This window comes from Symphalangus syndactylus, chromosome 7 (genome assembly GCF_028878055.3).
Source record: "Symphalangus syndactylus isolate Jambi chromosome 7, NHGRI_mSymSyn1-v2.1_pri, whole genome shotgun sequence".
Lineage (NCBI taxonomy): Eukaryota > Metazoa > Chordata > Mammalia > Primates > Hylobatidae > Symphalangus > Symphalangus syndactylus.
The window spans coordinates 100,419,486-100,434,952 of record NC_072429.2 but is presented as its reverse complement, the minus strand read 5'-3'; the positions used below and the strand labels follow the sequence as shown (position 1 = coordinate 100,434,952).

Below are 15,467 nucleotides of genomic sequence, written 5' to 3'. Positions count from 1 at the left end.
CCTCCCACCCCATTCCAGAAGCCTTGCTTGCACATATGTTCACATCAGGGACTTTGGACTCTGTTCATTTTGTGGGGGAAGTAGTGGGAGTTGTTTGTTGTATTAACTGATTCTCATTTCTCTGTGCCAACCCCACTCCTTTAGCCTAATACTGAATAGCAAGACTCTGGAAGACTTTCCGTTGAGTGTGAGAGCTTCACATACATTCATGTGTTTGCCTGAGCATTCATTCATTTCTTCAAGGGTGTTAAGGGAATAACCCCTAGATTATTACAAAGTTGCATTTTGCATCAGCATCCCAAGAAGAAGAATTTCGTGGGCCGCAACCTTAGAGGCTGAAAGTTCCAAAGAGTGCTCCAGACCAATGGGTTTTACTTGCCACCAGGGGACCCAGAGGTAGCCTAGGCCAGGGCTTTCATAACAGCTATCAAGGCATTACTGGGATGACTATACCCATCTAAATGGGGATCATTGAAAAATAAGGTGCTTTTGGTGCCCCATATGAGACCTCCCAAGTCCTGTGCCAGAAGATTGTGAGACAGGAAATAAGAGAGAGTGGCCAGGCACAGTGGCTCACGCCTGTATTTCCAGCACTTTGGGAGACTGAGGCAGGAAGCCCAGGAGTTCAAGACCAGCTTGGGCAACATAGGGAAACTTCATCTCTACAAATATGTTTTTAAAAATTAACTGGGTGTGGTGGTGCATGCCTTTGGTCCCAGCAACTCAGGAGGCTGGAACAGGAGGATTGTCTGAGACCAGGAGGTCAAGGCTGCGGTGAGCCATGATAGCATCACTGCACTTCAGCTTGGGCAACAGAATGAGACCTTGTCTCAAAAAATAAATAAATAAATAAATAAATAAATAAATAAATAAATAAATAGCATATCGGTCTTGTTGACAATTGTATTCCACCGCTTAGCTCATAGTAGACAATACATAATTATTAAATAATTTACAAATGACTAGTTTTCTTTTTTTTAAATTTTACTTTAGGTTCTTGGATACATGTGCAGAACGTGTTGGTTTGTTACAAAGGTACACATGTGCCATGGTATTTTGCTGCACCTATCAACCCATCATCTAGGTTTTAAGCCCTGCATGCATTAGATATTTGTCCTAATGCTCTCCCTCCCCTTGACCCATTGTTCAGCTCCTACTTATGAGTGAGAATATGTGGTGTTTGGTTTTCTGTTCCTGTGTTAATTTGCTGAGGATGATGGCTTCCAGCTTCATCCATGTCCCTGCAAAGGACATGATCTCATTCCTTTTTATAGCTGCATAGTATTCCATGGTGTATATGTGCCATATTTTCTTTATCCAGCCTATCATTGATGGGAATTTGGGTTGATTACATATCTTTGCTATTGTAAATAGTGCTGCAATAAACATACATGTGCATGTGTCTTTATAGTAGAATGATTTATATTCCTTTGGGTATATACCCAGTAATGGGATTGCTGGGTCAAATGGTATTTTTGGTTCTAGATCCTTGAGGAATCGCCACATGTCTTCCACAATGGTTGAACTAATTTATGTTCCCACCAACGGTATAAAAGCATTCCTATTTCTCCACAGCCTCACCAGCATCTATTGTTTCTTGACTTTTTAATAATCACCATTTTGACTGGCATGAGATGGTATCTCATTGTGGTTTTTATTTGCATTTCTCTAATGATCATATGTTTTTTCATATGTTTGTAGGCTGCATAAATGTCTTCTTTTGAGAAGTGTCTGTTCATATCCTTTGCCCACTTTTGATGGTTTTTTTTTTTTTTGTAAAGTTGTTTAAGTTCCTTGTAGATTCTGAATATTAGACCTTTGTCAGATGGGTAGATTGAAAAAAATTTTCTCCCATTCTGTAGGTTGCCTGCTCATTCTGATGATAGTTTCTTTTGCTGTGCAGAAGCTCTTTGGTTTAATTAGGTCCCATTTGTCAATTTTGGCTTTTTTTGCTTTTGGCGTTTTCATCATGAAGTCTTTGCCCATGCCTGTGTCCTGAATGGTATTGCCTAGGTTTTCTTCTAGGGTTTTTATGGTTTTGGGTTTTACATTTAAGTCTTTAATCTATCTTGAGTTAATTTTTGTATAAGGTGTAAGGAAGGGGTGCAGTTTCAGTTTTCTGCATATAGCTAGCCAGTTTTCCAGCACCATTTATTAAATAGGGAATCCTTTCCCCATTACTTGTTTTGTCAGGTTTGTCAAAGATCAGATGGTTGTAGATGTGTGGTGCTATTTCTGAGGTCTCTGTTCTCTTCCATTCGTCTATATATCTGTTTTGGTACCAGTACCATGCTCTTTTGGTTACTGTAGCCTTATAATATTGTTTGAAGTCAGGTAATGTGATGCCTCCAGCTTTGTTCTTTTCGCTTAGGATTGTCTTGGCTATACAGGCTCTTCTTTGGTTCCATATGAAATTAAATTTTTTTTTTTCTGGTTCTGTGAAGAATGTCAATGGTAGTTTGATGGGAATAACATTGAATCTTTAAATTACTTTGGGCAGCATGGCCATTTTCATGATATTGATTCTTCCTATCCGTGAGGATGGAGTGTTTCTCCATTTGTTTATGTTCTCTCTTATTTACTTGAGCAGTGGTTTGTAATTCTCCTTGAAGAAATCTTTCACCTCCCTTGTTAGCTGTGTTCCTGAGTATTTTATTCTCTTTGTAGCAATTGTGAATGGGAGTTCATTTATTATTTGGATCTCTGCTTGTCTATTGTTGGTATATAGGAATGCTTGTGATTTTTCCACATTGATTTTGTATCCTGAGACTTTGCTGAAGTTGCTTATCAGCTTAAGGAGTTTTGGGGCTGAGACGATGGGGTTTTCTAAATATAGAATCATGTCATCTGCAAACAGAGAAAATTTGACTTCCTCTCTTCTTATTTGAATACGCTTTATTTCTTTCTCTTGCCTGATTGCCCTGGCCAGAACTTCCAACAATGTTGAATAGGAATGGTGAGACAAGGCATACTTGTTTTGTGCCAGTTTTCAAAGGGAATGCCTCCAGCTTTTGCCCATTCAGTATGATATTGGCTGTGGGTTTGTCATAAATAGCTCTTATTATTTTAAGATATGTTCCATCAATACCTAGTTTATTGAGAGTTTTTAACATGAAGGCCTTTATCAAAGGCCTTTTCTGATCTATTGAGATGATAATGTGTTTTTTGTCATTTACATGTTTCTGTTTATATGATGGATTATGTTTATTGATTTGCATATGTTGAACTAGCCTTCATCCCAGGGATGAAGCCAACTTGATCATGGTGGATAAGCTTTTTGATGTGCTGCTGGATTTGGCTTGTCAGTATTTTATTGAGGATTTTTCCATCGATGTTCTTCAAGGATATTGGCCTTAAGTTTTCTTTTTGTTGTGTCTCTGCCAGGTATTGGTATCAAAATGATACTAGCCTCATAAAATGAATTAGGGAGGAGTCCTTCCTTTTCAATTGTTTGGGATAGTTTCAGAAGGAATTGTACCAGCTCCCCTTTGTATCTTTGGTAGAATTTGCCTGTGAATCCATCTGGTCCTGGGCTTTTTTTGATTGGTAGGCTATTAATTACTGCCTCAATTTCAGAACTTGTTATTGGTCTATTCAGGGATTTAACTTCTTTCTGGTTTAGTCTTGGGAGGGTGTATGTGTCCAGGAATTTATACATTTCTTCTAGATTTTCCTGTTTATTTGCATAGAGATATTTATGGTATTCTCTGATGGTAGTTTATATTTCTGTGGTGTCAGTGGTGATACACCCTTTATCATTTTTTATTGTGTCTATTTGATTCTTCTCTCTTTTCTTCTTTATTAGTCTAGCTAGTGGTCTATTTTGTTAATTTTTTCAAAAAACAGCTCCTGGATTCATTGATTTTTGAAGGGCTTTTTGTGTCTCTGTTTCCTTCAGTTCTGCTCTAATCTTAGTTATTTCTTGTCTTCTGCCAGCTTTTGGATTTGTTTGCTCTTGCTTCCCTAGCTCTTTTAATTGTGATGTTAGAGTGGCAATTTGAGATCCTTCTAGCTTTCTGATGTGGGCATTTAGTGCTATAAATTTCCCTCTTAACACTGCTTTAGCTGTCTCCCAGAGATTCTGGTATGTTGCAAATGACTAGTTTTCAATTCTCTGAACACCACTGACTGCAAATAAGGAAGGGAAGAGAGGTAAATTTGGGAAATGAATGTGAATAGGAAAATCAAATTTAATGTTACTTCCATCTTTTGTTGCTCATTGGAGAAATACAGATCCCTAAACACTGTAAGGCCTCAGTGGTCTTTCCCTGCTTGCTCTAGAGCCACATCATGTACCGAACGCCCCATACTCTGTTGACCTCCTTGCCATGCTCCCACTCTGGGCTTCCACATGGTGTTTCGCTTGCCCCTGATTTATTTAAGCCCTATGCTTTCTTCACATCTTTGTGCAATCATCAGTCCTCAGAGAAGCCTACCCTAACCCTCCTGGCAAAACCTAATTCTCCCACTGTATCATCACAGAAGCCATGCACTCTTCTTTCTAGCACTTTTCTCAACAATGGTTTTACATGTATTTCTTTATTTTACTAATGTCTGCCTTATTTCACAGCAAAAACCATGAGGGAAAGGATTAGGTCAATGTCAATACCTGGTACACAATAGTTGCTTATACATATTTGATGAATGACTGAGTGAGTGGATGGATGAAGAGGCAGTCACCTAAGAGCAGGGATTTCCATGACCTGGGGTCTATGGATCAGCTTCTAAATACCCAAAGCTCTGAGATCATCTGCAATGGTGGGTTGGTTTGCATGGTTTCTAAGGGAAAAGCTCAAATCTTTTGACAGATTAAAAATCTTTAAGGGGTTTCACATGAATATGTTTAATTATGTGAAGAGAGAGAGGAGAAAAAGAAAAGAGGAAACTGAACAAAAACATATAAAAGGATAAAGGGGGACTTTATAAATTGGAGCAGTGCAGAAGAAAGGTGAGAGAGGGGAAAGAATGAGAGGGCAACTGGGGGACAGTTATTCCTGAATAAATTCTTTAAACTAAGTGAGGTTGACTGTATTCAAGACCCTATGTTAGGTACTATCAGGGATTCAAAAAATAGCCAGATGTGACTGCTACCCTCACATCGAAAAGGAGAACATCCTGGGTATGCATTCAAGGTAAATGGAAGGAAGTGATACAAGAAAGGTTGGGATGGAGCCCTTTGCTAGTACAGAGGGAGGGAGATTGCACATAGCAATAGAAGAAGGGAAGATGATGGAAGGCTTCCTGGAGGAGGGTAACATTTCGATCTGCTCTTAACACATGGGTAAGAGTCCAAGGAGGAGGGGAGAGGGGGTAGGTGAGCATTCAGGTGAGAGAAGAATACAAACAAAGCTGCTGGTCCAGGACACCAAGGAGCGTATCATACTGTCAGACTCTTGACAACAGCCTTTGTGGAGCATCTGAGCTGGGAGACACCTCCTATGGCCAGTCCAGGCACAAAGCCAGTGGCATCTAGAAGGACCACGTGAGACAAACTTACTGAGGCCAGAACAGACTTGGAGAAGGAACAAGCCAGCCCCAAAGATTGATAATGAATAAATACACAGCCTCCTTAAAACTTCTGGCAAAAATAAACTTATCCCTTGTCCATAAGTGCTCTTGCCCGCAACACCTCTGCAACTCCTGAAACAGCTCCACGTGCTCTCCTTTAAAGAGGTTGTACTAATGTGATCTGCAAGGACGCCAATTTCTAGATGTTGTGTTAGTGTTGTCCTAAGATTCCTGGGCCTATGAATTCACCAAATATTTAGATCATATGAGCTTGAAATGTATGTGAGGGGTGTGGATGTTTTCACAGTTGGTGCCGATTCCATTTTGACTAGGTCAAGATTTACGAAAAGCTTCCACTGTGGGAGCAAAGCAAGCTGGGGAGAAGTTGCTAGACCTCAAGACTTTTGCTGGTGTGAAAAGACACCTGCTGTCTACTGTTACGAAATATTCACCTGGGCCTGTTAAATCTCAGGGCCTCTCTTCTCCCATTTGCAAAAAACAGCTCCATCTCTCTGGCCTTTCCTAGCTCCCCCAAGAACTTAGGTGTCCCTGACAGTGAGGCACATGGCACTACAGCCCCAGCACAGTTGGTGGAGTAGACCTGGGCTGGGATGACAGCAGGCAGGGGACCATGATGAGGAGGGCAGACAATGGCTCCCCTCTTGTCTCCAGAGCACACTTCAGTGAGCATTTCTTGGGAATGAAATGGCTCAGCTTACCCCAGGGACACCCATAATCCTAGATAGCGCCCTAACTCTGCGCTTTACCTCCCAGACCAAGTCGCTGCAGAGTCAGCTATGGAGTTCAGTAAGCACGTTGGGTGGGTTTGAGATAGACTCAGGGAGCCTGTCCAGAGGCGTCCCTGAGGGACGGGATCAGCCTAAGGGCCAGCACCCTGGGTGAGTCTGTTTTCATTCTTATTTTGACTGAGATTAGAGTACTTAACCCTACTTTATCCAGAACATGTTAGGAACTTCTGGCAGGGTTGGTCCTGAGCAAGACTGTAAAGCAGCTCAGTTGAACCTTCAGTGTCTTTTTCTGCTCTTACCTTTCCCATTTGGAGGCGACTCCCCTCAGCTGCTTTCCTTTCTCTGTCCTCTCCACCTGCCTTGCTGCCCCTACAGCTCCAGAACTTTCTGAAATTTTCTGCATCCTCCCTGGCAAAATCTATTTTTTCTAAAACTTATCCCCGGTGCCAAGATGCCCAAAGTGACTCTGATTAGCAAAATCATGATCTGGGGATAAAAACAATGATTTTCATTCCTCTTCCCAAATAAAAACTACCTTTGACCACAGAGGCCTTTGGTCCCTTACTGAGTCCCATGTGGAGGTCACAGGCAGTGGAGTGATAGTTTCAGTAGTGCTTACAAAACTCCACAGAATCCTCTTTCGCCCATCAGATCTCATAGCTGTACCCAGTTTAGCTCAGGCCTGAGGTTGCATAATAATTCAGAGCTCTGATGGCAGGTGGTTTCCATCTCAGGACTACCTGGCAGCTTGCTGAGAAGGAACGTGAGACCATTGTCACACACAGGGAGAAAAGCGCTGGAATGGACTGGAAGTCTGCCTGGGGGAACATGTGGCACGCACTTACAGAGTGTCACATGTCTGTCATCCTTGAGGGGTCATTGTGGACTCTCAAGGGTCCACGATAGGCATCCACTTGCCTCTCTAGCCTGAGGAATGTCATCTGCAGCCTTGCTCCTCAAAGTGGGGACCTTGCTTCTCAAAGCGGGGTCTTCAGAACAGCATCACACCGGAGCTCATTAAAAATACAGACTCTCAGCCCCACCCCTTCGCCCCACACTACCCAATCAGATTCTGCATTTTAACAAGATTCCCAGGGGATTTGTATGCACATGAACAATGGAGACGGCTAGGAGAGGTGGCGCATGTCTGTAATCCCAGCACTTCGGGAGGCCGAGGTAGGAGAAGCTTGAGCCCAGGAGTTCGAGACCAGCTTGGGCAACATAATGAGACCTTGTCTGTACAAAAAAAAGCCCTTTGTGGTGGGGAGTACCTCTAGTCTCAGCTGCTCGGGAGGCTGAGGTGGGAGGATTGCTTGAGCCTGTGAAATGTAGCCTGCAGTGAGCCATAAGCGTGCCACTGCACTCCAGTCTGGGTGACAGAATCAGACCCTGCCTCAAAAAACAAACAAAAAGCATTGGAGACACAGGGGTCTACTGGGTCTTCCTGCTGGTTGTCCCTCCTGAAGGTCCTTACTGGAGGAGAACAAGCTTTGTGGGCCTGGCTTCTTCTACCTGTGCCTCCACATCTTATACCAATCAATAGGGGTAGGACTAGGTCCAATGCGGGTGGGGACATTCCCTTCAACCCGCATTTGGGAGGTTTAATGATAGGCCTATTGTGTGCCTACCGTTTCTCTGTCTTACCACCATGTCGCCTCTCTCCCCAGGCAATCTATAAGATGGTTTCCTCCGTAATGAAAATGCCTGAAGATGAGTCAACCCCAGAGAAAAGAACAGAAAAGATCTTCCGCCAGATGGACACCAATAGAGACGGTAGGAGGCGGGGGCTTCACTACTTTACTCAGATGGGGGCTGCTGGAAGGACTGGGGAGTCCAGACTGGGAAGTGCCACTCGGGGCCCTTCATGTGAGCGGCTCATCCTCCAGGCCTCCCGGGTGGGTAGGAGGGGAGAGAACCAGGTGGCCAGAGGAGAGCTGAGCCCAGAATTGGGGGAAATGCCTTATTTCTAGTTTTTTCTATCCTCCTTGTAGGTCAACTTCTACCTCCAAGAGAACAGAATGGATCTTGTGGGGCAAGAATGAAAGGAACCAAGAAACCATTGTTAGCACAGACCCATCCTCAGGACAGGCCTAGGCTACAGCAGGCTGGGTCCCTGCAGTCCAGTTCATCAAAATGGGGAGAGGGTTGTTATTCTGTGATTCTACCCAGATGACGACAGCTTTCACTCCAGCCTGCCAAAGGGGTTTTGTTGGGGTCTCCTGTGCATGCACTGAGATGTGTTTCCCAGAGACAGTGGGCTCCTACAGTCAGTAGGGTGCCCAGGGTAGTGGTGAGGGAGTAAGGTGCCCAGCAGGTTCCCACCCTGATGGTGCCACCCACAATTCAAACCCAACAAAGTGAAAAAGAAGGTTGCATTTCCAACTTAAGAACAGAAGGATTTTAGATCTTAAATTGCCAGATAGAATACAGAAGGCGCAATTATCCTGGAATTTCAGATAAACAGCAAGCAATTGTTAGGATTAGTACGTCAAACTAAAAAAGTCACTTGCTGTTTATCTGAAATTCAAAGTTATCGGGGCATCCTGTATTTAATTTGCCAGATCTGGCAACCCTATTTAAATGTTACACTTGAGTTTAAAGTGCTCAGCTCAGGGCCCTGCTCTGTAGCTCTTGCTGTTATTTTCAGCTCACCCGATCTGTTCAGAGGCCCCGGCAATTCTTGTCAACCATGTGCACAGGCACTTGGGTTCCCCACCTGGTGCTGATCTATAGAACAACAGAAGGCTTGGCAGTACAGAGAGCCTCTCTCTCCTTTTATCCCCTGCCCAGGTACAGCTGCCTGAGAATCTGGGTTTGTGTGGTACGGGCCAATCTGCTTGCTTTGTTTCCTCCACAAAGGTGCCATTCCATTTGGAAACATCCTATGTCCCCTTATTTGCTTTGATTCACAGTGAATAGTTGTGACTAAACAAGCACGGGATTATTTTAATAGTTAATTAACTTGCTGATGTTAAACTGCAGGTTTTACTGGTACTCAAGGGAGCACAATGGGTTTGTGCTGTGCTCTAGGTCCAGACAGCTCTTTAGGATAGGGCTGAAGGATGGGAGAAGATCAGATGTCACAGGATAAGGCCCTAAAGCCCTAACTATGTGTTGATCACAGGCAATGAATTAGGGTCTTTCCACTGGGACTCTGCCGCTGTGGGATCGCAGACCCCTGGTTGAGTTAGCATTCTAAGAGCACAACTCACTGCTAAAGACCTGTGCCTTTCTAAGGGAAAACCTCATGTTTAAAATTAAATTTTCAAAGGTTAGGGTTGGGGGAGGGGGGTGGGAGCTGTAGAAGGAAGGAGGAAGAGGGGCTGTAAGTTCACAGCTGTCAAAGGAATCTTAGCCCAACCAGGAGACTGGGTACTTCAGCTCAGTGCTTGGCTGCTGGACCCCAGGATTGAGGCCACCTGCACCCCTCCCTGCCGAGAGCAGAGCAGTCCTCACCTAGAGTCTCCTATCCTTAGATTTAGCTTGCCTGATGCTCTTGGAATCTAACTTCTGGCCTCTGATTTGAAGAGAAAAATCTGGGCCCACAGGCAAGTTCTCCTAGGAGCCAACTCTGAATCATGCAGACAGTTAACTGAAGAAAGCCAGACGTCATGCCGAGCTCCAGGTCTGCCCCTGCTACCTCCAGCTGGTGCCTCCCAGAGCCGACATCTGAGAGATTGCAAAGCGTTCGGAGACCACGCCTGTCTCCCTTCCCTCATGCTTTGCCAAGCTGGAGGAAGTCATCACCATTGTAACTACTATGTGGGCAGGGCAGGGCTCATAAAAAATGGCCAGAACAGAAAGCTTGAAGGGGATCAGCTCTACAAATTAAAAATAAATTAATAAATACATCCCTATCTTTTTCCTTCATGGAGATAAAGCGGGTTTCATTAAACATGAACTAGGCTCTGGTGGGGAGGGAGTTGTGGCTGAGGAGAAGATATGTTTGTTGGTGTTTCTGTTGGGGGAGGCCCCCTTCTGTCGGGTTTGGAGTAAGTTGAAAAGTAAAAGAAGACAGAGGTCAAAAGATAGAGAGACACTGGAGGCTGTGGCTTAGCGTGAGAGTCCAAGGGCATGCTGAAAAACCCACAGGCGTGCAGAGCCGGCCAGGCCGGGTGCTGCCCTTGGAGGAGCAGATGGAAATAAATCCTCTCTGGGGCAGCTCCTTTCAAGAGAAAAAGGGAGGGCAAAGCTGGGTGAAGGTGCCTGGCAATGCCTCCCAAATTTACCAATCGAACGTGTCACTTCACTCCCAGGGGCGGGGTAGACAAAGAGGAAGGGTCCTTCTGGAAGCACCAGGAATGGGGAAAGCCTTGCAGTCCCCCAACTCCTACCCCACCCCCTCCCCTCCTCTCCACAAGTGACAGAAGGGCCTTCCTGAAAGAGAATTCTGTATGTGCTTCAGTGTAAGCAGAAAGGAAAGGTCACTGGGGTCGGAGTGGAAGCCCAGGCTGCTGAGCCTCCCTCCTCCAGCACATCAGGGTAGCAGGAGAGCACCCTAACTGAGAGGCAGAAAACCATGGGTTACCCTCTGCCGTGAACATACCCTGCTCTTCCCCTGACCTCAGATGGAGGCGCAGCTGTCTTCCCGTGGTGTATGAACACTTATGTCCATGGCTTCTTCCCCAAGATAGGATGGGCTCTTGCAGCAAACCTAAGAACACAGAGTGGCCTGAAGAACACGAAGTGGCTCAGAAGGCTCCAGGGAACATTATGGGAACCAACGGGGTGCTGCCAGGGCCCAGCTCGTTCTCATAAAGGCAGGAAGGCCACTTATTTTACAAATGCTGAGTGAGCCTCTCCAGGGCGTCTGGAGCCAGGAGGTCAGGGATCAAGTCAGCATCATCCGCCACCCTCTCCCCAGCCCCGGGCCCAGGGCCGGGCACACAGTGGGCTCTTAGGCAGCGGTGTTTGACTGCCACATGTACTGTCCTAAGTGCTGGCAATGCCATGGTGAACGAGGCAGCAGTGTTCCTGGAGATTCTGCTGGGCTCTTCCCCGGGACAGGTGAGTGCTGTGTGTCACAGTGGCAGTGAGGCTGCAGGCAGAAGGTGAATCGACACTGCCCAGCACGCAGTAGTGGGAAGGGTGTAAGCTCATGCAGCAGCCACCAGCCACCACTCACCCATCCTCTTGCTTCCTAGGAAAACTCTCCCTGGAAGAGTTCATCCGAGGAGCCAAAAGCGACCCGTCCATTGTGCGCCTCCTGCAGTGCGACCCGAGCAGTGCTGGCCAGTTCTGAGCCCTGCGCCCACCAATCGAATTGTAGAGCTGCTTGTGTTCCCTTTTGATTCTTCTTTTTAACATTTTTTTTTTTTTGCCAAACAATATCAATGGTGATGCCGTCCCCTGTGCGGTCTGATGCGCCTTCCTCCGTGACGCCTTCAGCTTCTTTTGTCGTGGATGCTTCGTGGGAATGCCCAGAGCCCCGGTGTGCTTGTGGAGAGCATGGACAGACTTCGTGGTGTTCATTGTTTGACGATTTTTAATCGTTACTATTATTTTTTCTTTTGATTCTAATGTCTCTGTTCTAAAACCTAAGACTCGGGGGTGGGGGCAAAAGAAGGGAAACCCATCCAGTCCTGTGATTCTATTGCAAGCTTCAAGGGGCTTTTGTTTGAAAGACAAAACTCCCCACCTGGGTCTGTTGTCACACATGCCATAGGGGTGATGGATGGCACCGGATGCTGGATTCCCCAAGAACAAGTTACCCTCTGGGGTGAGGCTATTCCAGGGAGCTGGGACATTTCCCCATGGGGGCCCACTCCCCCCTCTTCCCCTGCAGGCTGTAGTTTCTAAGCTGTGAACATTTCAAGGTAAATTAATAGAGGAGAGGAAAAAGATGGCTCAGCTATTTTTTCACAGGTTTACACTAGTTGAGCTAATATGCGTGTCTTTGGAAATTAAACACAAATGGTAACATATTCCAAAACCAGACCCATCTTGTTGCCTATTGTGATAAAATAAAACGACGGCTGTATATAACATATTGGGTAATGCAGACCAAATTAAGTGTTTTGCCTTGTTTAAATGCAATGCATGTTTAGTGAGCACTAATACAATCTTATTCCAGAAGACTGTTTTTAGTAGCTTATTGTGAAGTAAGACAACTATAATGAATGTCTGTCTTGTTTTGAAGTCATATCTGTCTTTGCACAAATGTACCAATCAACAAGTATATTTTATATATTCCATAAAAATACAAAGTAACCCTGACTAGGGCCCAACTTTAATTTTGAATGCGTTTCCAGAGTGGCCATGCCTAGAGGGCAGATGCAGAGCAGGTGGTAGTGGGACAGGACAATTGGAGCACAGGAATGTTAACATGTACGACAGGGGACCAGTAGGGTGATTTGCCTCTCAGGCCCAGCAGCCCATTGACAGCATTAGACTGGCGGCATGGTGCTTTTCTGAGCAGATCAATACTCTGCAGACTCGAAAAAAAAATCGCATACATTCTTGGAACTTCCCAGTGGTTTAATCTATGTGCATGGTTAGGGAGCCAGGTCTGGAATATTCAGTTTCCCTGCCCCCGTTAAAGAATCAAAGAGGTTGGGCAGTCATCAAATTCATCATAAAGACATGGGCAAGTGTATCTGTGGTTTCCAAGGCCCCCCGATGGAGAATCCAAAAGTATTTTCCATTGCTGTGCTCTTTGAATGCAGACTTCTATTTCCAGAAGTGCCAGCACAAGTCTGAGTTGCTGTTTGGTCTGGTGACCTCAGACACACTGATTTGAATTGAAAGCTAAGAGTAAAAATTTGCTGGTTACAGGCAAGTCATACTCTGCAAGTAGTTGGCAAAGGGAGGCCCAAATACTCAAGGTTGTTGATGGGGAATTTGCCCCTAAGAGAAGGCAGAGAGGTCCCTAGTGGGTATATTTGCCGCCAAGCCACTTGCCAAAGAACAGGAACCACAGAAAGAGAGACATCATAACCAGGAGAAAAATGTGGCTAGACATGCTAACCTCCAGGTTTTTATATGTGATTTGAGTCTGCTGTAATTGGTAGCAGAAATCCAAATTTGTATGGTAGACCAAAAAGAACCAAATCTGTAAGGTGAAATTTTGAGACCTGGACTATGTAAAAATAATCCTAGTCTTCCCCTTGGGGTCAGTTCCTCACAGTGGTTCTGTACCAAGACTTGCCAAATTCCTCCATGGCCAAGTGTTAAAATCTATGTTTGAAAAATAGCGAATTAACCTAAGACACAGAAGGCAGACTGGGTGAGGAGACCCAGCATGCCCTATTGGCAGTGCTCAGGAGCTGCATCCCACTTTTCCCTGCTCTGAATCGAAGTCCTAATTCCTTCCTTTAATTCTCCTTTGGTAGGTGGAATCAGTTAATGTTTTGAGAAACCTGCCTGGGCTCTGCCCTTGGTCATGACGTCTCGCTGAGCCAGTCCCACTCTGTTCCTTGGAACCTAGAGCTGGAGTGAGGAGTAGAGGTCTCCAGCTATTCCAGAAAGAAAAGTGAGCCACATGCAGGCTGATGAACGCTGACACTTCCAGAATGTATGGAAATAGTCCCTGTCCTGGCCTGCCACTGACCCTGTCTGTATTTTCTCGGAGGTTGTTTTTCTCCTTCTCCTTCCCAGGAAGGTCTTTGTATGTCGAATCCAATGCACTCAAGTTTGGCCAAGGGACGCCACAGCACCCAGAAGGCTGCATGCCTCAAGGTTTATGTCACTCCTCTGCTGGGCTGTTCATTGTCATTGCTGTGTTCTGGGACCTTTGGAAATAAAACCTGTTCTGTCCCAAATAAAACCAGCCTGTGATGTTCAAGGGACTGGAATAAAGTGGCTTACGACCTGAAGGATTCTACAGAGTGCTCGACCGTTCATACATCGTTCAGAGTGGGAGGGGGGCTGGGGGTGCTGTCCCATCCCATCGGTATGCCCACAGTGGATTTAATAATGTATAATTTATAGATTATAGCCTATGGAGTGGCCCGTATATCAGTTGACTGTGTAGCTCTCGCCTGGCATTAAAGCATATTTTTGGTTTAACATGATTGTCTGGAACATGAGATTTTCATGCCTAAACTGCTGCCCCAGCTGAATCTGTGCCTTACTGAGGCTCTAGCTTCTGATACTGGCCTCCTGGATATTCTTCCTGCCTAGAGCGACACAAGGAACCAAGGTTTGTGAGTGGAGGATGAGAGAGACTGCTGACCCCAAAGTTCTATCCGAAGGCATCCTTGGTTTGCATATGGGCTTCCTTACATCCCTCCCTCCATGGTCTCCACTTTCTTCCCATCTCCTCCCCTTCCTCAAACTAGAGTCCAAAAGTTAGGAAGAATAAAAAGAGAAATGGAGGCAACCTGCCCTTCAATGGGATCTAGGTAAGCTTCAGGAAATAAATAACCTCTTCACCCCTCTCAACCTGAGAAGATTCGGTGAAAAAGATGACATGAGGCAGAGCCTATACTCTGAAAGCCAGTTTCAATCACGATGTTGGCTGTTGTTGCTGTCATTGGCCTTGCCTCCAGCACAGGAGGCCGTTAATGTAGAGAAAAGGAGCTGCCAACTTGCTAACTTGAGGAGTGTTAGCTATGGGAGAGCTTCACGGGCCAACTAGACCTTGTGTGGGGGCAGAGTAACCCTCGAGGGAGTCTTTTCCTCCTGCACACAGTTGGCCACTATGGACCAGTGATGGCCCTGACACCATGAGTCCTGAGTATGAAAACCACAAGTCTGATCCTGAGAAGGTGGCTGGGTGTCTCCAATCTCATCAGGAGCCTGCCTACCAGCAACCTGGGAATTTCCAGCAAATTTCCAAACCCGAGGCTCCTATTTTCAGGACATTGTTCTGCTGCCCCAACCCAACTGAGTCCCCACACATCCTAGTTCGGTACCCACCGGCTGAGGATGAGTCCAAGTGTTCTCTCAGTCAAGGTAGAAAGGAGAGCACAAGAACTGCCTTTGAAGGAATGGACCTCCTTCTCTTGCCTCGCTTGTCTTTGCCGGAAGTCTGCTGAACACTTTCCTGAAATTTTCTGGTTTTTGAGGTGGCCGAAGAAACAGAGAAAAAAACGTTGAGTCTTATGTTTTCTAAGTCAGTAGAATATCAGTCAAATCCACCTAGAACAGATTATTGCATAGGGAAAGATGTTCAGGCTGAGGGTATCACCAATGATCTATTCATTTCAAGCAGGGTTCTGCACAGTTGAATGCTGACCACATGTCCAGGACTTAGGTCCTGGGCACTTG

The 15,467-nt window shown here is 45.5% G+C and overlaps 1 protein-coding gene across 11 annotated transcripts in view; it reads left to right on the top strand.

Annotated features, from left to right (window-relative positions):
- NCALD (neurocalcin delta) overlaps positions 1–14,264 on the top strand; it is a 456,181-nt gene extending 441,917 nt beyond the window's left edge. For 8 of the 11 annotated variants that reach the window (XM_055286938.1, XM_055286937.2, XM_063643503.1 and 5 more), the window contains 2 exons: positions 7,925–8,030; positions 11,402–14,264. In XM_055286938.1, coding sequence (XP_055142913.1) covers positions 7,925–8,030; positions 11,402–11,499 — 204 coding nt within the window. In that variant the 3' untranslated portion in view covers positions 11,500–14,264. Of the gene's footprint in view, positions 1–7,924 lie in introns of all 11 variants that reach the window. The other 3 variants (XM_063643500.1, XM_063643499.1, XM_063643498.1) reach the window with 3 other exon arrangements.
- Positions 14,265–15,467: the final 1,203 nt, after the last annotated feature.